The sequence below is a fragment of the Hyaena hyaena genome, unplaced genomic scaffold (genome assembly GCF_003009895.1).
Source record: "Hyaena hyaena isolate Hyena2069 unplaced genomic scaffold, ASM300989v1 scaffold_568, whole genome shotgun sequence".
In the NCBI taxonomy this organism is placed as follows: Eukaryota; Metazoa; Chordata; class Mammalia; order Carnivora; family Hyaenidae; genus Hyaena; species Hyaena hyaena.
Genome location: NW_024081199.1, coordinates 13369 through 31373, shown reverse-complemented (window position 1 = coordinate 31373; position 18005 = coordinate 13369). Strand labels below are relative to the sequence as shown.

The 18005-nt window shown below is 49.5% G+C and overlaps 2 protein-coding genes across 4 annotated transcripts in view; one reads left to right on the top strand and one right to left on the bottom strand.

The window, feature by feature from the left end:
• Positions 1 to 12014, top strand: part of MYO19 (myosin XIX) — a 33550-nt gene extending 21536 nt beyond the window's left edge. For all 3 annotated transcript variants that reach the window (XM_039256331.1, XM_039256329.1, XM_039256330.1), the window contains 12 exons: positions 492 to 613; positions 781 to 894; positions 1148 to 1324; positions 1640 to 1792; positions 2417 to 2524; positions 3356 to 3426; positions 5191 to 5294; positions 6837 to 7003; positions 7132 to 7261; positions 9454 to 9539; positions 10003 to 10305; positions 11225 to 12014. In XM_039256331.1, the coding sequence (XP_039112262.1) occupies positions 492 to 613; positions 781 to 894; positions 1148 to 1324; positions 1640 to 1792; positions 2417 to 2524; positions 3356 to 3426; positions 5191 to 5294; positions 6837 to 7003; positions 7132 to 7261; positions 9454 to 9539; positions 10003 to 10305; positions 11225 to 11353 (1664 nt within the window). In that variant the 3' untranslated portion in view covers positions 11354 to 12014. The remainder of the gene's footprint in view (positions 1 to 491; positions 614 to 780; positions 895 to 1147; positions 1325 to 1639; positions 1793 to 2416; positions 2525 to 3355; positions 3427 to 5190; positions 5295 to 6836; positions 7004 to 7131; positions 7262 to 9453; positions 9540 to 10002; positions 10306 to 11224) is intronic.
• Positions 11870 to 16954, bottom strand: ZNHIT3 (zinc finger HIT-type containing 3). Its single transcript, XM_039256332.1, has 5 exons — positions 16806 to 16954; positions 16656 to 16687; positions 14920 to 15003; positions 13842 to 13922; positions 11870 to 12437 (listed from the first exon to the last, which is right to left on the bottom strand). The coding sequence occupies exons 1-5, from the start codon at positions 16889 to 16891 to the stop codon at positions 12256 to 12258; spliced, it is 465 nt and encodes a 154-aa protein (XP_039112263.1). The 5' UTR covers positions 16892 to 16954; the 3' UTR covers positions 11870 to 12255.
• Between the last annotated feature and the right edge of the window lie 1051 nt (positions 16955 to 18005).

Sequence of the window (18005 nt, the reverse complement as noted above, 5' to 3'; positions counted from 1 at the left end):
GATGGTGTTTTGTCTTTGAGGGCCCCTCGTCTCCACTGAGACCCAGCTCCAGCCTCTGGAGAGTAGTGAGGGGATAGTCACAATGGCTAGATTAGAAGGAATTTGGGGGACATGATAACATGGTTGGAACTGGGGTGGGGTTGTCTGATGGAGGAGGAAGCAAAGCTTAAAGATGTGGGGTTTGCTCAAGAGACTGGAATCCTAGATATAAATGGGGTTGGTGAGATCAAAGCCTCTAAACTGGATTGGACACAAAATGTTCCCTAGGCTGCCCCTCACACCTCATTCAGCCTTTCTTCCTGTTTTGAATTCTGAGGGGCCATGAAGTGGAGAAGGGACCCACCCCAGGGCTGTGTGTTCACTGTGCCCACTGCTGGGTGTCCTACTCATTCAACCTCCTCTCCAGGGTATGAGGCTTCACCCTAGGCTCCTATAGTCCCCCCACCCCTGCTTCCTGCAGTGGCCCCATCAGTTCTCCCTCATCCTCTCAGGCCTACTGGATGTATATGGATTTGAATCATTTCCCAACAATAGTCTGGAACAGTTGTGCATCAACTATGCCAATGAGAAGCTACAGCAGCACTTTGTGGCTCACTACCTGAGGGCTCAGCAGGTGAGAAGTGGAGTGCTCCTTCCAGGGTCTGACCAGGAGCCTTTAGTTCCTTCTTTGATGCCATTCTGGAATATGCTATGGTACTGAGGCCAGCAATGGATGAGCCATCTGGGCCTCAGATCACAGATGCCTTCTCCTGCCACCCAACCCCTACCTTTGTCCCCTAGGAGGAATATGCAGTTGAGGGCCTGGACTGGTCCTTTGTCAACTACCAGGACAACCAGGCCTGTTTGGATCTCATTGAAGGAAGCCCCATCAGCATCTGCTCTCTCATAAATGAGGTAGGGTCGGCTGGTATGCTGAGCACCAGAGTTGGTCTCTGGGCCTTTCTGGGGCCTCAGAGACTATCTTAGGCTCTCTTTGTGTCTTTGTCTTTCCATCTGCCAAATGGTTTTGCTAATTCCTATGTTCCTTCCCTTTCGGGGTCCTATGCCTGTGTGAGAGCTATGCTGCTGGTGGGGCCAGGGGGAACTGTGAGGGTTGTGATGAACCCGTCTCATATTTGTGGCTGACTGCGCATTGCATCCCATGCAGGAATGCCGCCTTAACCGTCCAAGCAGCGCAGCCCAGCTCCAGACACGCATTGAGAGTGCCCTGGCAGGCAGTCCCCACCTGCGCCACAATAAGCTCAGCCAGGAGCCCAGCTTCATCGTGGTGCATTACGCTGGGCCTGTGCAGTACCACACTGCAGGCCTGGTGGAGAAGAACAAGGTGAGGGCTGGGCCACGGCCTGTGGGGGCCTGCGTGAAAGGAGGTGTTGAGTCATTGATGCATATACAGGAAGGTTCCTATCCTGCGTTCTTTCTCTCCTGAACATCCTCCCAGGAATCCAAGTCACCTCTTGGCCCTGCCTGCCTGCCATCTCTGCTAATCAGGCATAAGCTGCCCAGAAATGACCCATGTCACAGTGGGTCTCCTGTAGAAGTCTTTCTTCTGGGGTGTGGGTGAGCAGGACTGGCAGACCTGTGGACAACCCTGGTAGCACTCCACCTGCCCTTACCTGCTGCCTTTGTCCTTTCCCAATAGGACCCTGTTCCCCCTGAGCTGACCAGGCTCCTACAGCAATCTCAGGACCCCCTACTCAAGGTGCTATTTCCTACGGACCCCAAAGAGAAGTCCCAAGAGGAGCCCTCTGGCCAAAGCAGAGCCCCTGTGTTGACTGTGGTGTCCAAGTTCAAGGTGGGTCTAGGGGTGCTGATATGATGTGCTTGGTTCACTCATCAATCTCAAGTATTTACCAAGGACCTCCCAGGATTGGTGCTGTTTGCTGGGGAACACTGACAAGTGAGTAGACTTGATCCCAGTCCACACAGGATCACCTCCTAGTAGACTAAGCACCTTGTGGAGCCCAGGTTTGGTTAGCTCTTTCCTGCCTAGCCTCAGACACACTACTGAGGGGGTGCCCAACCCATATCCATGTGGCCCCATCATACCCTGGGCTCTGAGCAGCAGACTGACCATGTCTGGACTTAATGAGAACACCTGTTGCCTGAATGAATGGCAGTGGCTTCTGAGATTGTTCTCTTCTAGGAAGATTGTTCTGGTGAGGGGGAGGAGAGAGGAGTGTAGACCAACTAGGTACAGATCACAGGTCAGGAAGGTCCCTAGAAGTGGAGGTGAGGGGCACTGGGAACTCTGGTGTGGAGGGTGCATGGACTCAGTGAGCACCTTCCATAATCATCCCAGGCCTGTCTCAGAGCTGTGAGGATTGCCAAGGGTGTTTGATGCAGTCACTAACCAGGGCCCAGCTGATGCCCACAGGCAGCCCCAATCTGCCTGACCCCGTGGTCTTCCCCCCTGCAGGCCTCCCTGGAACAGCTTTTGCAGGTTCTGCATAGCACCACACCCCACTACATTCGCTGCATCAAGCCCAACAGCCAGGGACACGCCCACACCTTTCTCCAGGAGGAGGTAATTCACTGGGCCAGAGCTGATTTGCTGGGAGCCCCATCTGGCCAAGGCCCTGAAGGGACGAAAGGCAGAACTTAGGCTCCAAATAGAGTGACCAGAGTGAGGCTTTCAGGTTGAGTTTGACATTAGGGCATCTTGTGCCCCTGCTTTGGCAGGACAGTCATGTATGGTCTTGCGGTCTATGCACAGCACAGTGAGCTGGCCAGGAAGCCTCCACTGCATCTTATGCTCTGCTCACCAGTTCATGTGCCCTGATGAGAGTGAAGCTGCCCCGAGGATTGGTGATTAGCTGAAGGGTCTGCATCACCTTGCAGTCAGTGCACGGTGTGGCCACTTCTGACAGAGGTAGAATTTTTTCTAATTTTCACAAAAGCAATTGATGGCCAGCAGCTGCCCTTTGTTCAAGGTACTGGGCTCTGATGTGGATGAGGCATGAGTGCTGGATGCTGGAGAGTGTCCCACAGTCCACTGGCCTTAGGGTTTATGGCCAGAGCTCTCCACTCAGGTCCTGGTGAATCTTTACAATATAACCTCTCCTGCTTCTCAGCTATAATTTACTCCATTGCCCACAAAATATAAAAATAAATAAATAGATTGGGTTGGGCTGCATCATGAGGCAGACTTTCTTCACAGCTGGGAGTGGTGAGACAGAAGTAGGAGCAGCACTTACCTCCACAGTATCAGAAGCAGGGAGAGTATACCCTCATCAGTCAAGTGTCAGGACAGCGTTCAGGTTCACAGGGACCAGAGCCTCAGAGGGCAGAAGGAGTGGTATTTCTGGCCTGCTGTCCCCACACCACAGGTGCCCACCCTGTCTCCTCACCCATGCAGGTCCTCAGCCAGCTGGAAGCCTGTGGCCTTGTGGAGACCATTCACATCAGTGCTGCTGGCTTCCCCATCCGGTGAGTGGGCCAAGCCCCACAGGGGGCAGGGCCAGTGTTGGGGTGGAATTTGGGACTCCAGCATGACAAGAGCTGCCCAACCCAGAGCAGGATGTGGAGGTGAAGAGAAAGAGGCAGGTCTACAGAAGTCAACCTGGAACTCGAGACTTCACTTGTTCACTTATCCATTCCTTTTCTGTGTACTATTTTACACTGGGCACTGTTGCTAGCATCAGTTAATAAGGAAGGTGAGCCTCTGCTTCTTGGGGCTTACATTCCTGTGGAATCAAGAACACAAAGTATTAAGTTAACCAGTGCTAGGAAAGAGACAGAAAGTGCTGCTAGGTAGACTAATGGGGAAGAGGATCTTTGGGGTGGTCAGGGATGGGCCCCTCTAATCAGCTCAGGCCTCTGGGAAGGGAAGGGGCCAGGAGGGAGGAAACAGCAAGCACAAAGCTCCAGCTCGGGAACTGAGATGCTGAAGTGCTGCACATAGAGAAATGGGGGGAGAAGGGCCTCAGAGGCCCAATGAGGACTTGGCAGTTTGTCCAGAGGGCCGGGAAGCCACTAGACATTGTGAGGAGAGACCGCTGTGCTCTCATTCATGTTCTGTGGTTACTGTGTGGACGTTGGACAGGGTCAGAAGAGAAGGGAGAGGATGCATGAGGAGGTTGTTAAGCGGGTGTGTAGGCAAGACGGTGGCCAGAAGAGGGTGGCAGCCATGACAAATGAAGAGACATGGGTGGAATCGGAGTATGGTTTGTGATAAAAAACAGTACTGTGGGATGACTGACCAAGGGATGTGGCCAGGGGAGCAGTCAGTTTCCAGGTTGCACACATAACTTCCAGGCTTCTGTCTGATGCAAGTGGATGAATCAGGAAATCCTATCCTTGAGATAGGATGGGGAAGGCACAGGCTGGAGGTGGGACAGGAGGGGAGTCAGGAATGTGGCCTTGCCAGGTTTGCAGTGGCTGTAAGACAGGCTCAGGGCCCAGAGCTTTGGAAACTAGAGAGTACATGAGGATCTGTCCTCAGTGGGTTGTAACACCAGGAGCAAGGAGGAAATCACAATGGGGAGAGAAAAGGGTTCTGAAGCCATTTGCTGAGCAACATTCACATTTAGAGAGGGGGTAGGTAGATGATAAGAAACCAGCACCAGCAACTTGGCAGGAGTCGTGGGTGAAGGAGGAAGCCAGACTCACAGGGGTCCTGGGGGCTGAGAGACCTGTATGGGGATGGGAGTCAGCCGGGCACCTTCCAGAGGCCAATTACTGGATTTGGTGGCATGGTGTTTGCTGATGGCTGCAACAAGAGCCACACGGAACAGTGTTGGGCACTGAAGCCAGACTCAGGAGGAGGAGGTATAAATAGATACAAGGTGTCATAGGCTGTTTAAGTGTTGAGGTGAAGGGGAGCAGAAAAATCAGGAGGAAGCAGGGAGTCAGAGAAGCAACATATGTGGTTGACTGTATGAGTGATCCAGTTGGGGAGGAGCCTGCAAGCCCCTTTGGAAGGAGGCAGGCCAAAAATCCCCTACTAAAAGAGTGAGAAGCTTTGTTTGGGTAGACCAAGGCTGCAGGAAGAACAGAACCAGTTTAAAAAGGTCTCCACTGTGTACTAATCTCTCCACAGCCACAACCTCATCCACTCAGTGGGCACAGTCTGGGTAGCACCTTGCTCAGTTGTTGAGTAGAATACATAGAGTAACTCCTGTTAGCCCCAAGAGGTGTCCCAGGCTCACAAATATCACTTCGTTTTCTTCTTCCACCTGCTTTGACTTCCAGAATCCCTCACCAGAACTTCGTGGAACGATATGCATTACTGAGAAGGCTCTGTGTTCGCACATCTCCTGGCCCCCATAGCCCATCTCCTGATGAAGGGCATTCAGGTGAGTGGGGCCCATTTGCTAGTCATCTGTTCAAGCACAGTTTACTGAGCACCTGCCCTGGGCCATCTCAGGGCTAGGGGGTTGGACATTCAGAGAGGAGTAAAACACAGCCCTGTCCTCAAGGTTTTTGGTTCACTGAGGGAAACAGACTAAAAGAAGCAGACAGTGGAGAAAGAAGGAAAGAACAGAATGCCGTGGTAGCTGTGAATCAGGGAAGGCTTCCTGGATGAAGTGGTGTTTGAAGACCGATGGTGTTAACCAGGTGAAGGGCATGCCACAGGACAGGTAACTGAACAGAGGCCTACAGGCAGGAGACAACACTGTATGTGTGAGGAATTCATAAAGGCAGAGAAAAGTTGAGATGAGGCTGGGGTAACAGGCAGGCCATGTCACAAACGCTGAGCTCTATCCTCTGTGCAGACGAGAGCATCTCAGAGGAGAAAAGGGTAATGTCAGCCTTGTGCTTTCTGGAGACCACTGTTAGGGGGCCCATGGCAGGCCTTGGGAGTGAGGCTAAGTTGGCCAGAGTTGAGAGAAGCTAGAGATGTGAGCACTGTGGGCAGTGTTGGGAAGAAACTGGTTTAGACTATGCCTGGCCGGTGGGGAAGAGAGGTTTTGGGGGCAACCGCTGAACTCTGGGACTGACTTGAGCTCCAGGTCCCTGGAGTCATCCAGTGGAGATGTCTGCCAGGCACTCAGCAAACCCTAATGTGAAGGGAAAGGTCCTGGCACAGTTGGAGGAAGAAGACACCAAGGACAGAGTGTGAGGCCCCTGCCCGGCAGGACCCCAGCCCAGCTGCAGCTGCTTACACCCACACAGCCTTACCCTGGAGCCTGTCAGGCCTGGGACAGTCCTAATTTCCCTCCTCTCTCGGGCAGAGTTTTGTCACTTTCCTTTCATTTTTTTCCTCCACCTCTTTCCTTCTCTCTTCATGATTTGCTCTACTGCTCTGTGTCTTATACCCAAAGCCCCCTTCGCCCCTGGTTGATTTTGGGATTTCTCGTCTGCGGCATCGTCTTTGACAGCCTCTGTCTCCAGAGAGGCACTGGGCAGCAAAAGGTGGTCACAGCCCTCAGGTAAATCCTTCTGCAGGAGCCAGCTATGCACAATGTGACATGGGGACCTGCTGGGCCTCCCTGGGACTGGGAGGCGTTCTCCCTTTTCCCATATTTGGCAGGGAGTTAAGGGCTCAGGGAGTGGTCCAGCTGCCCTGCTTGGCCCTCGGCATATTTGGGACCTTGGAACAGATACTGGCTGTTGGAGGTTGGAGTCCAGGCACCAACTGCCCTTTGCCATCTTGCCTGGGAGACCCACAGAAATGGAGGCTGTGGGCCAGCCACAAGTGGGGGTTCCGGTATTCCTAGGAGGAACAATAGGCGGGTCACCTCTGGCCTCCCTTCCAAAAATGTGGAAGTGGTTAGAGGCAAGAACAGCAGCAAGGAAGCCTATGGAGTATGGGGGAGACCAGAACCAGTTTCTTAAGTCCACAGAAGTATGTAGATGACCAAGAGCTGATGAGACCTCTGTCTCCCATCCTATAGAATGGTCTCCACACACCAAGGCGGCCACACTGCAACCTCTCCTCCAGGACATCCTCCATACTCTTCCAGCTCTAACTCAGGCAGCAGCCACACCGCGTGACCCAGCCGAGGCCACACCAGCCCCAGTACATTGTGGCAGGACCAAAGTGTTCATGACCGACTCCATGGTAAGCTGGTTTGTGACAAGGAGCAGAGTTCACTAGCTGCGTGCTCTGCTCAGCAGGACAAGGTCTGGGTCCACCTCAGGGCAGTGGAAGGAGAGGCTGCAGACTTCAATGGATACCTCTTCTCCCAGCTGGAGCTTCTGGAATGTGGGCGTGCCCAGGTGCTGGAGCAGTGTGCCTGCTGCATCCAGGGAAGCTGGCGGCGACACCGGCACCGCAAGCAGGAGAGGCAGAGGCGGGCTGCCACGCTCATCCAGGCAGGTAGGAGAGTTGGGGCTCTGGGCACACAGCCACGTTCCAGGCCAGCAGACAGACCTGGATGCAGACCCTGTTAGCTACTGCATGCCTTGTACAATACAGGTTTCCTTTGAAATGCTGCTGCTTGGGGCGCCTGGGTGGCTCAGTTAAGTGTCCCACTTAGGCTCAGGTCATGATCTCACAGTTTGTGGGTTCGAGCCCCGTGTTGGGCTCTGTGCTGACAGCCAGCTCAGAGCCTGGAGCCTGTTTCAGTTTCTGTGTTTCCCTCTCTCTCTGACCCTCCCCTGTTCACACTGTCTCTCTAGGAAATAAAACATTAAAAAAAAAAAAAAAGAAATGCTGCTGCTTGAACACCCATATACCAAAGCTGTGTCCCAGCTTCAAGACATTGACAGCACAAGCCTATGGTGCCCTGGGATTGGAATTCTGATCCACCTCACCCAGGGTGTCTCTCCAGTTTAATGGAAACCAGGTCACCACATAAAAGAGTGGGGTGTTCTGTAGGCAGTAGAGGCTAAAAATTTGCCATAATTCCCCTTTCCCAGACCTAGAAAGTGATTTATGCAATGTTCCTTTGCCTATTATGACAAATCACTACCTGCTGAGTTTAAGGAGGTAAAGATTTGACAAGATTTGATTCATCAAAGGAAGAGATATAGAAACCATGTTCACAGCAGTCTTATTTTGAAAATAAAAATACTAGGGGCACCTGGGTGGCTTAGTCGGTTAAGCGTCCGACTTTTGCTTAGGTCATGATCTCGCGGTTCGTGGGTTCGAGCCCCACGTCAGGCTCTGTGCTGACAGCCAGCTCAGAGCCTGGAGCCTGTTTCAGATTCTGTGTCTCCCTCTCTCTCTCTCTCTCCTAGAAATAAATAAAACATTAAAAAAAATTTTTTTTAAAAAAAGAAAAGAAAAATACTAGAAACAACCCAAATATCTGACAGTGGTGAAGTCATGGCTGTTATTATAGACCATTCTTATGGCAGCTAAGAAATTATTTTATTATTTATGAGAGAGAAAGAGAGACAGCATGAACAGGGGATTTATTTATTTATTTTTGAGAGAGAAAGAGAGACAGCATGAGCAGGGGAGGGTCAGAGAGAGGAGGAGACCCAGAATCCGAAGACAGGCTACAGGCTCTGAGCTAGCGGTTAGCACAGAGCCCAACGCGGGGCTCGGACCCACAAACAGTGAGATCATGGCCTGAGCTGAAGTCGGACGCTTAACCAACTGAGCCACCCAGGCACCCAAGAAATCTTTTTTTTTTAATGTATCTATTTTTGAGAAAGAGAGCATGAGCGGGGGAGGGAGAGAGAGAGGGAAACAGAATCTGAAGTAGGCTCTAGGCTCCCAAGCTGTCAACAAAGAGCCCAATGTGGAGCTTGAATTCATGAACCACGAGATCATGACCTGAGCTACAGTCAGATGCTTAACAGACTGAGCTACCAAGGAGCCCCGGCTGAGAAGTCTTTATGCGGAATATTTTAAATTTAATGGAAGACTACTTCCAATATTCCATTCAAACCAGGATGCCAAAACATACGTCAAGGGCAATGCACCTCCCTCAGGCACATTTCTGTGTGTATAGGCATAAAGCAATTGCAAAAGGAAACACAGAACCATCTGGTGGTTGGTGAAATAACATCTGGATTTGTCTTTAAACTTTAGTTTTCTAGAACCTAAATGTATTAATATTTAATGGAATAGCTCTTTTTCTGAATATAATGGTACCAAAAAGAACCAGTAAATGCTGAAATTTCAAGAGAAGGAAACGAAAAATTGCCAACCAGTCTGCCATCCAGTAGTCATTCCCTTTACCAACATGTGGATGTACGGTGGGGTCACTATTTGTGATTTCATAAAGCCAGCAAACAAATTCAATCCAGGACTTCCCAAATAAGAGATACTTCCTGTACCCTGGGCATTGTCCCAGCCAGAGCCTGAGGCAGGTGAGCCTCCCAGCTGCCATTCCAAGTGGGGTCTCTCCCGTCTAAACAGTGAGGGGTCAGAGCCAGGTTTGCTTCAGGTATTCACATTAGATCCTTACCCTACGTAGTGGCACGAGGTGGCCATTCATTGAAAAAGCACCTATTCCAAACTTCGTCGCAGCTTGGATGTTGCTGCAGAGCCAGGCTGCTAACAGTTCTAACCAACATTTCCTTTACTTCTTTCTCGTTTCTGGGCAAACTCCTTAGCTATTCGTTCCTGGTTAGCTCGGAAACACATCCAGAGGATGCACGTGGCTGCCACGGCCATCAAGCGCACATGGCAGAAATGGAGAGTGAGTATCTGACTAGCAGTCAGGATGGGCAGTGGGTAGTCTGTGTCAGGTGGCCCCAGGGTGGAACAATGACCCTGCCACCACACACTGGATGGCCTCAAGCTCCTCGCATTTGAAGTACCTCCGACACAGCAGGATGGTTCGGACACAGAAAGAGTGGCATAAGCAACTCTGGGAATATATTAAAAATCATGGGACTATACACTTTAAAGTGTGAATTTTATGGTCTATCAATTAGATCTCAAGGTTATTATTTTTAAAGTAGCACATGTAAGACCTAAGTCCAGTTACTTTTGGGTATAAAGTTCTACCACATGGCTCCAATGTAGCTGAAGGTATCCAGCTGTTCACCAGCCAGGTGCCCTTCAGTTTACCTTGTTAAGCTATTTTATTAAAGACAATTTTGGTTTCCCTTAGAAGAGCTAATAAATTGAAAGCTATAAAGTGGCATTCTTTTTTTAAGATCAGAATGGCTTTCCTTGCTTCTAAAGAACTGGATGGTGTGCAAGAAAAACACGTGTTTCAAGTTCCTGTTGCCTCGGCTTCCTTCCTGCTGCCCCAGGCACAGACCAGCCTCCTGGCAGCAATAATCCGCCTCTGGCCTCTGGGCCTGGTCTTGGCCAATGCAGCTGTGGGTGTACGTGGCTTTCAGAGGAAGCTGGTGGTCTGGGCCTGCCTCCAGCTCCCCATGGGCAGCCCCAGTAACTACACAGTCCAGACGGCACAAGAACAAGCTGGTGTCACATCCATCCGAGCGCTGCCTCAGGTAAGCTGTGTGACAGGATGGTGGTCCTGCCCACCATGGCTCTCGGTCCCTCACACCTCCTTGTAGAAGGCAGGAGGCAAAGCCCAGGAGTTCCCAGTGGGAGCAGGACTAATGTTGGGACTAGAGCCATCCTGACACTGCTCAGGAAATCAGAAGCTTGAGCTTCCTAGCTGGCTGCAGGTCTGGGTTGTTACCATCATTACAACTAGGAATTCTCCAGAGCCCTTTGACTTTTTGAAAACTGAGTGTCTTGCATCTCCTTTGAATCTCCATTTAATTAGTCGCACTTTAAAAAAATCTAGGTTGTGATGACAGCTTATTCCCTGAAATTGCACTGGGTTTAGCATATTTTCCTCAAATTATCACTTGGTTTATCTCCTGTTCCAGAGGAGCAAATAACAAGCAGGTAAGTCAGTTGTCCAAGAGCTCTGTTTTTATAGTATGGGCAGCCAGAGTAAAAGTCAGCCAGCATAGAACATTGGCTAATACTCAACCTATTACATGGGATCACAGCAAGGATTAAGTGACACTGACAAGGCAAAAGGAAGGAAAGAGTGAATTTCCATACCAGAGGAATTACCCTAGGGGGTAATCTGGATAAATCTCCCATGACAGCATGCAGGCTAGCCATAGTGTAAACAGAAGTGTAACTGTTTGCTCTTCCAGTTGTAAGCAGTTTTAAAGTATGACAGGTAATACTCCTTATAGGGGAGAGCTCCCTTGCGCATCACACGAATGGATGTAAAATTTTGTATTTTAATACCACTCTGGACTTTGCCACTGGTTTAGAATGAGAAGAGAATGTTAACTGAATCATACCAGTACTTGTCCACACTTCTGCATTTCTAGCATTTGCTCTAGGTACCTGTACGGCTGGCACTCCTAGGAGCCAGAGGTTAAGCTGTATCTCTCTCCCTAGGGCTCGGTCAAGTTCCATTGCAGAAAGTCTCCACTGCCTTATGCTGACATCTGCCCTGAACCTTCACCCTATAGTGTTACTGGCCTTAATCAGATTCTGCTGGAAAGACACAGCCTGGGCCACGTGTGAGTTCTCACATTCTAGCCTCACCCAGCTGAGCAGTCCTCCAGTGCCTTTGTGTCCAAAAGGCCTTTTCCTGCCAGCTGCCTCGCCAAAGACATTCGATCGACACAAAGCTGCCAAACTACTCCCACAGCAACTCTAAGTACACGTGAGCAAGCGACAGCTCCCGCCTGCAATCCAGGGATGCCGCAGCCACCAGTGGCATGGGGCTCCCACCTCCATCTCAAGCCCTGACAAGTGTCATGGGTTGGTTTACCAAACCAGGACTAAAACCTCAGGGCCACAGAGAACTTCCCACATTTTACTACCTTCATAGATCCGACTCACTGGTGTAGTTCATCACTACATTGGGGCACTTCTGATTCCCTGCAGACAAAACAGGCCAAGTCAGCCTGAAATTAACCCTAAAATTTCTACTGGGGTATTTCCATTTAGTTCCTTTAAAAATAACAAAACCTTATTATTTAATATGTTGACTTAGTGTAATTTCAAGCAATTATGAACTAAGGATGAACAATGTAGTTAACCAGAGAATAACCATATCTTGACTTTATTTATCTTGACTTTAGCAACAATGAACAAGTTTTAACTTAAATGCATATAAAACTTCATAGTATCATTTGCGATGTCTAACCTGTACCAAAAATAAAACATTTAAAGACAACCACCTAAATGTCAAATTCTCTTTCCATAAAGGGTTTGCCACCTCAAACATCCCATCTTGCCTGAAATCCATGCCTACAATGCTTGAGATAAACACGTATGCGGCCTACCCACCCTACATCAGCCAGCCTATAGTCTGGAAGTCACCACCCCCTGCTCAGGGCCCCTCACTAGCTGTCCTGGGAGAAGGAGCAGGCAGGTTCTGAGCCACGCACATGACTGAGTAAGCAGCACAATAAACCATCTTAAGAATCCTCATCCTGGGACGGTTCCACAATCCGTAAACAGCAGTCGGCAAACTCCACAAACAAGGGCTCCTGCATGCAGGCCCTCATGAGCTCTGCCTTGTTGTCTCCCTGATCGAGGCTGACCATCAACTGTCTAAGGTGTGGATTGAGCAGTAGGCTTCTTAATGCTGCAGACTCCCCTTAAAAATGAACAAGAAAGCCAATGTGAGTTCAAGTGGGAACAGACGGAGATAGTTAAAAGGTAAATGTTTCTAATGTAACAAAATATCAAGAGTGTTGCATTCGCTTAACCTTTAAAACCAATGCTTCACATAAATAAGACGAGATCAGAGGATTTCCAAGTTAAATGCCATCACAGATTCTTGTTCTTGGGATCTCTGTAAATAATTTAACCTTAGGCCATTTCAATTAGGAAACACAAAAAAACAATAGCATTAAGCTGTTTTTGTTCTTCATAGGCCTGAAGGTGCTCAGTGGGTGAGGACAGTTACACCACATACTCTGAACACTGTTTAAGCAAGTGCTTGACCCTCACAAAGCAGGATCAGTAGCAATGAACAGACACTCACATCTGCATTTTCTACAGTTTACAAAACTTTTCATCCCTACCCTCATATCTCAGCTTTACCCTCAGTATTACTAACCACTACCATGGGAATAGGTGCCAAGCAGAGTCAGCCTATGATGAGACGGAAATAATGAAAACTCCCATCTTTAGGAACTACACTGGCCCACTGATCACACACAGAACTGCTATAAGGACTGACCGCACAGTCCTACACAAATGCTGGGCATTGTTAACACCTGCATCCCTCTGAAAAATCAGATCCTGGGATTGCCCAGTCTGCATTAATGGCTACTCCATATACTGAGCACTGGGTACACATGGGAATAAATGCAGGCCCCTGTCCTACAAATTGGTGGGGGAGAAATTACTATGAAATACAAGTGGTATATTACAAGGCCCCATTGAAAGGCAAAAAACTGCTTACTTCTGAGAAAGACAAAACGTCAAGAGAAGTGTAGCTGAGGAAGGGTAACCTGAACCAAGCCTTGAGGGAGAATTTTGTCAACCCGCAAAACCAGCAGGATTCCAGGGAAAGAACTGTAGGCAGGCTGGGAGGTGTTGAACCCCTGAGTGCTCACAGAATCATGCAATGAAGGGCTCTGCATGCCATTCTCAAGTGCAGCTGACCCTGAACAACAGGCTTGAACTGCATAGGCCCATTTATACAGGGATTCTTTTCCCATTAATACAGTGCTGTAAGTGTATTCTCTTCCTTATGACTTTCTCAACATTTCCTTTTCTCTCATTTACCATAAGAAGACAGTATATAATAAATATAACATACAAAATGTTTTAACTATGTTATTGGTAAGACTTCCGGTCAACACTAGGCTATTAGTAAAATTCTGAGGGAGTCAAAAGTTATATACAGATTTCCAACTGCATGGTAGTGGTGGGGGGGAAGCACAACCCCTGCATTGGAGATCAACTGTATTAATAACAAAAAAAATCACATTCTATACATTGGATTAAATGTATCAGTGGCTGACAAGAAGTAAACACAGCAGAGACTTACCTAAATTCTTTAAATTCTGCAAAGGAACTCTGTCCTCTTCCTCATCACTGTTGAGAAAATCGGCTACAGAGTCATCATCATCTAAGGAATACAGAACACAATCAACTAATTAGGACTAGAAACAACACTTAGATGCCAGATTTTAAAAATTACTGCAATAGGTAAAAAATGTGCACACAAGTGACAGTAGCAGGAGTAAGTAGGTGTAGACAAAACAAACAAAAATGACTTTTCTGGAACTTATAACTGTACCAAAGTTCCTTTTTGGAAAGGGAAAGAAAGTGAAAGCAAAAAATTGGTGACTTTAACAAGCACATTCTAGCATTCACATACTTGTTCCTATGTTTCTCTGTGTTCTTTAGGCCAGGAGCATGATTTTCCAATTCCTATTACCCCAGCTCCCCTGACTATGGCTCCAGCCCTGTCAGGAGCCAAAAAACTAGGTGTTCTGTAAAAACTCACTAACGTGAATGCCCCGTGCTTTTAGCATGGCCAGAAATTTCTGGCACTGCCTGAACCCAACAAGGAAGTTTCTCAAAGGGCAGAAATAGGCTATCCCCATGCTGTGAATGTTCAGGCACCAGGGGGGGCTGCTTTCAGAGACTGGCATGCTACATGACACCCAGGAGATACTGAAGTCTGGAGAGATGGATGAGCGGCTCCAGAGGAGCCCCCAACAGCAAGAAGGTGACCTAGGCCAAAGGCAGCTGCCCACCCAAGCCTAGCTCAGGGTAACTGACAGCTCTGGCCAGGCCCATGGAGGGAGACCTGAAGCCATGACTGGAAAAGGATCCTGCCGGTAGGGTCCACCCCTCATCCCCAAACCACAGCTACAGCCTTTATGCCCTCTGCCTCTGCCCCCCTCCCCCCCCCGGGTTTCTTGTCCTTAATAATACCTTCAGGCTGCTCTATAATACATAACAGGTGCCCCCACTCCTGGCTCCGGGCTAAGGAAGATGCTGCTCCTTGATGAAGCCATCGTTCCTGACTCCCTGCCCCAACCCACATCTTCTCTGTCCTTTCAGCTTTTATTTGAAACCTTTTCCTAGGTTGCTTGGTTTGAAATCAACCATCCCACCTCTGTCTTCTGCAGGCTTTATACTTGTTGCAGTAACAGCTGATCTTTTTTTCTCCATAGGACGAGTTTTAGGGTTGCACTGCTCTGAAAGAGACACAAATCAGATGCACATCACTTATACTTTAGTGACAAGGCCGCACCTCTCCACCAGGCCAGCATCTAGGTGGGAAACATGTTCCAGATAAGAGATGTGGATGGGGATGAAGACGGATGGATCCAAAGGAAGTGAGGGATCAAAGGGCAGTATCCAGAAAACAAGCAACCCTGAGCTTGGCAGAGAGTGGAGGAAATAGGCCTCATGCACCCCGAGGGGCCGTCCCCATCCTCCTTACCCTGCCAAACCCAACAGGGCTTTCACCCAAAATCAAGCGGCACACTGACTTCAATTAGCAAACTATTTTTTCAGCACTTTCAGATACCGAATTTGCTTGTATCATGTGCCACTGGGATTACACAGATGGAAGTCATCTGGCCCATCTTAGGGATGGCGATTAGAGACATGGAGAAGAATCTGATCTACAACACCTGAGAGGGAAACGCCAGGTGGAATGAGCATTCCTGGCAGAGGGAAAGGTCGATGGCCGGACCAGATCTCTGAAAGAATAGGGTCAGGTGCAAGGACACAGTAATGAGCAACTACCAGCTGATTGACAGGGCAGGCCTGGCAGGTGGCTGGGGCACACAAAAGTGAAGGAAGAGCAAAAGAATGCCACACAGGAGGGAGGTTGGGCCTTCTTCCCAAGACCAGTGTCTCTCATATCAAGGGTGCTGTGGTGTTCAGGGCTGAAAGGTGTTTAATGGTGTGAGTCTCACACACCACAGGGTGTTTATCTGAGCCAATACAATTGCCAGAAGTGCCCTCAACCCTCCTCAGCTACCGTGACAACAGAAAGAACGTGACAATGCGTCTCCCCAGGAAGAGCAATACTCAAAGTTAAGAACCACTGACTTCCTTTGCTAGACAGGCTGCAGTTTTCAACAAGGAAATGAATTAGTCAAATGTGCATTTCAGGAAAAACCTTGGCAGCAGCAGGGACACACAGTTAAAATCTCCAGATTGCCCCAGGTTGCCTTAGGGGTTTTTGGGGGACACCCTGGGCTGCACAGCCAGAGCAAAGCCTACCCAACCCGGCTCCACGACCCTATTTCCAGCAAAGCAGTTTTCCTTCCTGTCTATCTCAAACCAAAAAGTTTCCTTTGAAAATGCTCTAGGGATGTTGGGGTCTTAAAAAAAAAAAAAGAGGAAGTAGCTTGAAACGGACCTCTGAGTCAGTCTGGAAGGGAGGACACTAGAGGCAAGAAACCAATGAGGAACTTTAATAAGAGAGTCAACCCAGCATGAGGTCGTGGCAAAGGGTCCCTGAGGACTGAGAAGAGACCCTGGATTGAAGTTAAAATGTAGACTAATCGCTCCTTATGATAAACAAATCTACCTCGTTTCTAACGAAGCATTTTAAAAGAAAGAAAACGTTTTTAACCTCAAGCACAGCTTCTGTGTCAGAATACTAAAATGAAGAAACTACTAGGGTCCACTCTAACAGCCAAAGCTGTCCACTATAGGGGAGCGGGGCGGGGGGGGGGTCTATAAAAGGAAAGGCAGAGCATAAGTTTTGGCTGTTCGAAACTCGAGGAAGCATTCACAGGTAGAGGTTCGCCCTGGGGAGAAGCAGGGCTCGTCGAGGGGCTGCCCGCACTTGGGGAGCGCCGGAGGCTCAGGCGGGGCACCAGGACCTTACCTTTGTGCTTCCGGAAGCAGCCCACGGAGCAGCTGCAACAACAGAGGCCATGAACGCGTCAGCCCGGAAAGCAGCGCGGACCCTCCCGCGGCCCCCGCCCGGTCCCCAAGCCGCCCCGCCGGCCTCCTCCCCCACGACCCCCACTCTCACTAGGGCATGCGGCAGGCGGGGCAGCGGTATTTGGGCTCCTCCAAGCAAATCACGCAGACGACGGCGCTACAACTCAGCGACGCCATGGTGGCTCCCCGGCCTCACTCCCACCCGAACGCGCGAGTCTCCAGCCGAGGGCGCCACGTGCACGCCTTTTTCCCCTGTTTCCTTAACCCGGACCAATCCTCGAGCAGCACTTACTGGCAGTCAAAAGCAGTGGATCGATCCTGCTCATTGCTCCAGTCCTGATAAGTTGATAAGTAGAAAGTCGATACACTCGATACGCATCCAGTGGCACCTTTGGTTTCCAGGATTAAATCACAGTTGTAGTGGGAGAACTTGTTATGTATTCCTGTCCCTGTCCCTAAGGGACTCTGACTTGGAGCAAGCCACTGCCACTCTCCAGTTCGGTTGCCCCACATGTAAAAAGAATATACGGGACTAAATGTCCTTTACCTTCTGGCTTGGAATTTCCGAATCTTGCAAGGGCACTGGGTTCTCATGCCCACTCCGTCCCCCCACATCTCATTTGCTTATGTCTAGCAAATGAGAAGTCCAGACCCTGGCCGATTAGATCGATCGGTTAGATAGAGTGAGGTACATGTGCTTTTCCCAGCATAGGCCCTTTTTGTCTCAGGAAAGAAAGATGAGGCTTGACCACTGACAAATGTTTATTGAACTCTAAGAGACAGCACTGCACTGCCCAGAGGCTGGGCTGGGGACACCCAGGCAGTAGCAGGCACAGCCTCTCTGGGACTCCCTGGGACACAGAGCTCTCTGGGACCTCAAAGCTTGGACAGAAGGCAGGAGGGAGAGGTGAGAGAGAAGAGACTCTGTCTGGATAGGTGAACTATGATGGGCCTTGAGTGGCACCTCAGGCTTTAGGAATAGACAGTCATGTTTCATTGACAGCCTGTGTCTCCTTGAAGCCCTCAGTACTGCCCAGGCTAACCAGGGCTCCCACCCAACATGTGCAGTGCCCACCTAGGGCCATATGTCATTCTCACTCCTAAGTGTTTCCTCCTTTGTGTTGGCCCATCAGTCCACAGGTTCCCACTACTATAAGGGCCCCCGCATGACTGTCATTGCCTTTGTGGATAAATCTGCTAAGACTAAGGCAGCTATTTGAGTCTTGATTCAAGCCCCTCCCTGGCTATGTGACTTTTACCCTCTCTAAAGATCCTCACCTATTAGTATGGA